Below are 7,402 nucleotides of genomic sequence, written 5' to 3'. Positions count from 1 at the left end.
AGGTTGAAGAAGATGAAGTTCCAGGCAAAAGATCCAAAATACTCAATATTTATTTAAACTGAAGAATATACGAAACAGTGTGCGTGCACAGACAAAAGAGTGCTACCACAAACATTGACCGACAACTGAATGATGAACAGAGAGAACTTAAATACACAGACAGATGAACACAAGACAGGTGATGCAAATGATGATGATGATGAACAGGTGGGTAATTGAGGGAGTGAGTTCAGGTGTGGAAACAAGGAGGATTCTGGGAACTGTAGTGCAGACAGGACGATGACAGACGGTGAATGTGACAGAGGAAGCCAGTATAAATAAAGCTTTTCCTCATCTTCTGTCTCACGACAAGTTTCTCAGCATCCCTCCACCACCCCATCACCTCACACTCGGCTGGGTCTACCCCAGTAGGGGGAGTACTCTGGGTTCTGGTAAAATTCCGAGCTCGGAGCCCTCCCCTGGACAGCAAGCCAAATACGCATAATACTATTAGATTTCATGTACGTGTGAACTCGTGAAATAATCTTTATACTCTAGCTCTGCATCTACAGTCGATGTTGGAGAATTTCCCTTGTCTCATGTAAAAGTCTGAATGCAGTAATATCAAGCAGAAAATAGGTCACAAGGATAAGAGAATGGAAAAGTACCCAAAAACCTGTAGGAGGGATGCAGGTGGCAAAAAAGGAGTGGCAAAAAAGAAGAGATAGATATGAGGGTGCCCATTGGGCACCTAGCGATAAGAAAAAGGTATAAGACATGGGGACTGGGAATGGCAACTTTAGATGTCCAGATGGTCAGCTGGCATCTGTTGCTTGTCAATAAAGTTAATTCTTCTGAGACCTGGAACTTCGACTCTGTAAGATTTCTTTGAGACCCGAACCAAAAAAACTTTGCATTTGCCACAACATCGACAACTGGCTTCGAGTTTTCTAGCCCTAACTTGCTCCCCTAACTAACTTACTGCACAGCAATAATAACTGACAGACTTCAGACAATGCCTTCGAACATGCTTTAATCACGGCTGGAGGATCTCAGACAAATTTCAGAGAGAATCCCCCGCAAAAGGAATACATCAGGTTTTATAGGATAAAGACAGACACAACAATAAGATCAACGTGACTAACTCATGTCACCTTCTTTCAAAATGATTGGTTCAGTTTGTAAAAGCAAGCCCCCCTCTTTCACCCTCTGTTACTGGTGTGAGCAAAATGATCTCGAATCATCAGAAAAAAGAAAGAAAGGGTTCAGTTGATTACTGTTCAGTTCTCTTCAGTTGAAGAGTTCAGTTGATTACTCAATATGTCATGAGACAATTCAAGACAGTATATTTTTGATATTGTCATGGCCAGCACTTCAGAATTTTCAATGGACACAATATTCAGAGAACATTTTGGTACATTTTGTTCAAATGTTAGAGTGTTAGGCCTAAAAGGGAAGTAAGGTTTAGATGTTAGAATCATGGTTAGTTTAAAAGATAGTTTACTATCTTATCTATTAAAAATTCATCACACTAATATTAACGAATTTTAATAAATACTGTAACAAATGTATTGCTCATTGTTGCTAGTTCATGTTTATTGTTAAGTGTTATAATTTTTTTTATATCATATGGTAAATATGTAAATCAATTCAACCATCTGAACAGCCAGATAGAAATAAAGTAGGTCACGCCCACATTATATCATTAATATCAAATGATTAAAACATGTCTGGAATATATGATCTAATAATTATTCATGACACTTAAAACCTGCATCTAAAGAGTTTATGCTTGAGGAAGAAGGCAGGCTCTAGACTTTGTCACTGTCATTACGTAAACTACACTTCATTGAAATAAACAACGAAACCTTAGACAGAATAGAAACTAGAGAAGAATCCTTAGCTGACGTGTTTAATGACTGTTCCGGTAGAAGATGGTTTTATGAGTGTGATCATTATAAATACAGAACAATCTCTCAGCAACTCGCACGAAGCTCAAATCAGCATTGCTAGAAGGAACATCTCAAACCAAACCACCTCTAACCATTATTATGGAGTAAGTACTTTTCCAATACAAATATGAACAAATAGTCTAATGTAGGAATTTAAAGTGATTTACCAGACTAAACTCAAGATTGTGTAAAAATGTTGTGGATTAGTTGAAACTGTTGATTATCTGTCCCATGACTGCTGCGACATATTTGTATGTAAACCAAAACACAGCATTTGTAATTCTTCATTAATAGATCTTTATTTCTGAATGTGTCAGTAACTCTAGTCTAAAACAACGTCTTGAGAGGCTGGAGTGCCACTTCACCTGGGATCTGGAGTGCAGTACAAATGAACTCAAGGATTTACTGAGCAAGCTGAATTATGAGGACCAGGAAACATGCACTTGGCCGGTTCACTATTACAACCTGCTGGGCTACATCCATCAGACTCTTGGCTCCAACACAGAGGCAGTGAAGCACCTGCACAAAGCAGAAAGTGTGATCCAGGAGCAGGGAACAGAAGAGGCAGGAGTCTAGCTTCAGGTCAATAAAGCAAACCTGGCTTGGGTCTACTTCCATTTGGGAGAGATGGATAAGAGCAGAGGATATCTAGAAGAGGTGGAGAGGCTTCAGCGAATGTATCCTGCTCCACCTGAATGCACTTTACACCCTGAAGTCAGTGGAGAAAAGGCCTGGACGCTGGTGAAGTTTGACATGTCCAAGAAGCGCCAGGCGATTGATTACTTTAAGATGGCTTTAAAAGCAGAACCAGATAGGAAGGAATGGCACAAAGGACTTGCCATTGCCATGAACATGGAATTTGCACAGTCTGAATTCACTCTAGATGAGATTGTAGAGCAACTGAAAATTGCACATGAAAATGAACCAAATAGTTTGTTACTTTATTCTCATTATTTACTAAAACTGTGCAAACAGAAAAAGGTGTGCATTGAAAGGGAGATGCAAGGTTTACTAGAAAGATCTCTTGAAACTGAAACCCTGGAGGGTTTTCATGTTATTCTCCGGTATTATAGGGAACAAGATTCTTTAGATAAAGCTATTCGAATAGCAGAGAAGGCACATGAAAAGTTCCCCTCTTCAGTTAAAGCGTTGAAACAATTGGCAGACTGCTACAAATGGAAGGTTTACAACATGAACGACAGCGAGGAAAGGGAGACTTTGGCTAGGAAATCCATTAAGCTCTTTGAGGAGGATCTTAGATATTACCCTCACTCATACAAAGTAAAGAAAGACCTTGCATCGCTGCATTGTTACACACATGAAATTGAGAAGGCAGATGAGATTTACAAGAATCTCCTGTCAGAGGAAAATTATATTTCTCCTCATAGACAGCAGAACTTATTTTATAGTTATGCCCAACATCTAAATCATAATAAATCACAATCCAGAGATTCAGTCTTCTTTTACATGAAAGCAGCAGAAATACCAGTAATGACAGAATGCAAACAAAAGAGTATAAAAGTCCTTAAAAGCATTATGAGGAGGGGCAGAGACCCTCGCTGTATGGAAATTCAGCATTTTCTGGAGGGAATTGAAGCTTCTGATTAAAATGTGCTCTAACGCAACAGACAAGGTATGAACAATGTCCCAACGTCATACATCAATCCTCAAAAATCATTATGGAGGATCTTTAAATTTCACTCAATGCAGAAACCATAATGAAGAAATGGGACAACTATCTTAATTCCCAATCTCTAATCAATATACTCTATTCAGTGTTATATTTTGTTGTGTTAATGGACTGTAGATTCCAATATCTGTTCATTGTTTCCATTGATGTAAAAAAACCTTCTTGAATCATATGCTTATTGCATTTAGTTGTAACTATTGTTCACATATGAGACAGCAAACCCTTTCGCAACTGCTTTCCTTTGAGACTTTCATTTCTGAAATGTGGATATACAGATGTGTTGCTTAAAGTAGCTACATGTTTCAAATACAAGAATAAACATGTCTCTCTTTCATTTCTGATTAGTTTTTTAGTTTGTTGATAAGATTTACTTGACCTGCTCAGTTGATTTTGCAACTTTGTTTTCAGTGTGCAGTAACATACAAATTAAAACCTTTTTCTTACAGTGTCTTCACAAGTTGAGTACATTTTAAACATGATTTTTCTGTTTTCCATTTTCTTAAAGGGATACTCCACTTTTTTTCGGAAATATGCTCATTTTACAACTCCCCCAGAGTTAAACAGTTGAGTTTTACCGTTTTAGAATCCATTCAGCCGAACTCCGGGTCTGACGGTACCACTTTTAGCATAGCTTAGCATAGATCATTGATTCAGACGAGTCCAGTAGCATTTCTTTCAAAATGACCAAAGAGTTTCAATATTTTTCCTATTTAAAACTTGACTCTTCTGTAGTTAAACCGTGTACTAAGATCGACGGAAAATGAAAAGTTGCGATTTTCTAAGCCTATATGGCTAGGAACTACTCTCATTCCGGCGTAATAATCAAGGAACTGTGCGGCCGTACCATGGGTGCAGCAGGCGTAGTGATATGTGACAAGTGACAGTGAAGGCATTTATAATGTTACAAATGATTTATATTTCTAAACCAATGATGTTCTTTTAAACTTCCTATTCATTAAAGAATCCTAAAAAAACTGTTTCACAGTTTCCCCCCAAAAAAATCAGCACAACCGTTTTCAACAAGGTGAGCATTAGAGGCTTCTTTTAAAAACATTAAAATATTACAGACCCCAAACATTTGAATGGTAGTGTACATTATAAATACTTTGACCTGTGAATAAAGCAGTATACATGTAACTACTGGGCAAAGGACATCGTTCATTTGTCTGACCAGCCAATCAGATATCAGCTTTAGAGACACATTACAATATCAAATGAGTATCAAATATGAAACACTTTCTTTTTTTAGCAAACTCATTAAAATATTTGGAACAATGACCGAAGTTACTCTCAAGCACAAAATGTCACCTTTTTAAATCACCAATTTCTAAATAAAATCCTGTCTTTTGGCAGTAGAGCCGTGTGTTTGAGCATGTGTTTGTGGCAGTCCATCTGACGGATGAGAGCTTTGGATCAGAAACGCAGAATAAACTCTCATATAACCCTGTTTAATTCCAGAGGAGGCACTTTCAGGTTTCTTGACAGCAATATTGCTGTACTTTTCCGCTGCTTTAGAAATCTCCTGTACCTGGTTGTGAGTCAGTTTAAGCAAGAGCTCCCTCTAGTGCAGTGGATGATCACTCTCACAGCAGCCAGAATCACAGCACTGCAGATCAGAGAGACTCCACTGAGGAAGAATGTAGATGTGTAGGAGCCTGTCTGATCCAATAGCCAACCTGAGAGAGAGAAAGAGAGAGAGATTTCATAAAACACTCTGATTTAGTTAAATATACTGCAGGCACATACAAGTGAATAAGCAACTGTATGTGTAAACAGTAACTCCGTAACTACAGTAACTTGTGTGATTGATTCTTGGCATGTATTAGAAAATGAGAATCTGTCTGTGTGTTTGTGACCTCCAATAGGTGGGCTGATGAGGTAGGGGATGGCGTGGAGGAAGTAAACAACTCCCAGAGCTGAGGTCAGTTGAGTGGAGCTGACAGTGTCAGAGGTCACCACAGGAATAAGTGCCACGTAAGCTCCGTCAAAGTAGCCGTAGATGAGAGAAAAGGGGACGAGGAGGGAAAAACCACTCAGCAGAGGCAGAAAGAGACAGCTCAGCCCTTCTGACCCCACAGCCAGCATGTAACTCACCACCCTATATGGCCTCAAACACCTAAACATAAACACACACAGATACAGATCAAACCACAGAGTTAGATGGGAATCGTTAAGAATTATAGTAATAAACAGTTCCATTAACAGTATTTTTAGTACGTTCAAGGAATTAATAAAAAAAAGAGAAGATATTTTTAACAGTACGTAAATACATTTTTAGAATATGTGTTTGTTCAAGCTTCTAATGACATTTCAGTGCTTTTGTCTTTTTTCAGTCGTTGGTTGATAAAGTGAGATTAAGTACATAAAGTATATTTGTGCTAATTAATACATTTAAATATTGCAGGTTTGAGTAATAAACTGAGTTTGCATTTCACCGTTTTTATTCATTTTTAAGGAATACTGAATCTGTTTTTGTGCAAGTAAGATGAGTAAATGCATGTTTAAATGTATTTTGCAATTTCTCTCAAAATGGGAACAAGAAAAGTGTCGGTCAATAAATGGGAAAACAAAGTAACTTGCGTTACTTATTTGACAAAGTAACTCAGGTATTTTGTAGTAAATTTAAAAGCAATGGAAAATGGAAATAGATGGAAAATACTAGTTACTTGGGAAAAGTAATTGATTACTTGTAATGTGTTATCCCAGCACAGTACATTTAGTAGACATGAATGTGATTTTAAAGACAGATTACAGTACCACAAATTTAATTAAAAATTGCAAAATATTGCAATTTACGAGAAAATAAGAACAAAAATGTCACAACAACCGTACTTACTTTCTATCAGCAATCCATCCGAAAGTGATAGTTCCGACAATCCCTGACACTCCAAGTATGGACATGAGTAATGCTGCCTGTTGAGGGCTGACGCCTGCGCTCAGTGAATATGGTACAAGATACACAAATGGCACACTGCAACCGTATGCAAGGAACAGGAAGGACACCAACAGCAACAGGAAGTCTGGTATCAACAGGAAGGAATATTCTCTCAATACGGGTTTCCTTATGATAGACCATACATTTTCCTTGGACTCCTTCAGTATGTTTGTGTTTACCACCTTTGATTGTACCAGAGTGGTGTGGTTAGCGTTTGCTTCGGATTTTGATTCTGGGACAGCTGGCAAGTCATCTGATTGTATTAAAGCTGGGACTGAGATGTTCCATTCATCTGCGCTTCCGTTCACGGTCTCTGAGTCTTCAGAGAGATCCTGTCTATGGTTTAGCTTCTCACCGGAGTGTGTATGCTTTGCATCAGAGGGCCCTGACTTATCTGCCTCCATCTGTTCTTTTCCATCCCATGGCATATTGTCAGCTTGTTCTTTCCACCCTCTGTCTTTCATCATTTTATCCGTATCCATATGTTTTACCTCCATTGATCTCTGTTCCTGTGCACTCAATTCAACATTGAGGACTCCATCAGCAAGTTTCACATCCAGCAAATCAACCTTTTTGTTACCCTCCAAGTCCATCTCCTTCTGCCTCCCTCTTTGACCTTCCAAAGGCCTCATAAGGGCTCCACAGACACACAGGTGAGACACCAAACCCCCCAGAATGAGCAGCGCACCCCTCCAGGAGAAGAACTCAATGAGGAGTTGCACAGCCGGTGCTAGTATGAAGGTTCCAATGCCGCTGCCTGACATGGCGATCCCGTAAGCCAGCGCTTTTCTCTCGCTGAAGTAAGAACCCACCATGGCGATTGCAGGAGTGTAGCTGAGAGCAAAT

At 38.9% G+C, this 7,402-nt stretch overlaps 1 protein-coding gene across 1 annotated transcript; it reads right to left on the bottom strand.

Annotated features, from left to right (window-relative positions):
* Positions 1 to 4,556: 4,556 nt before the first annotated feature.
* Positions 4,557 to 7,402, bottom strand: LOC311280681 (monocarboxylate transporter 12-B-like). Its single transcript, XM_084393008.1, has 3 exons — positions 6,458 to 7,402; positions 5,478 to 5,737; positions 4,557 to 5,297 (listed from the first exon to the last, which is right to left on the bottom strand). The coding sequence occupies exons 1-3, from the start codon at positions 7,369 to 7,371 to the stop codon at positions 5,161 to 5,163; spliced, it is 1,311 nt and encodes a 436-aa protein (XP_084249134.1). The 5' UTR covers positions 7,372 to 7,402; the 3' UTR covers positions 4,557 to 5,160.

Source organism: Rutilus rutilus (genome assembly GCF_951802725.1).
Source record: "Rutilus rutilus genome assembly, chromosome: 21".
NCBI lineage: Eukaryota > Metazoa > Chordata > Actinopteri > Cypriniformes > Leuciscidae > Rutilus > Rutilus rutilus.
Note: the sequence above shows the minus strand (reverse complement) of the source record. Positions and strands in the feature narration are given on the sequence as shown.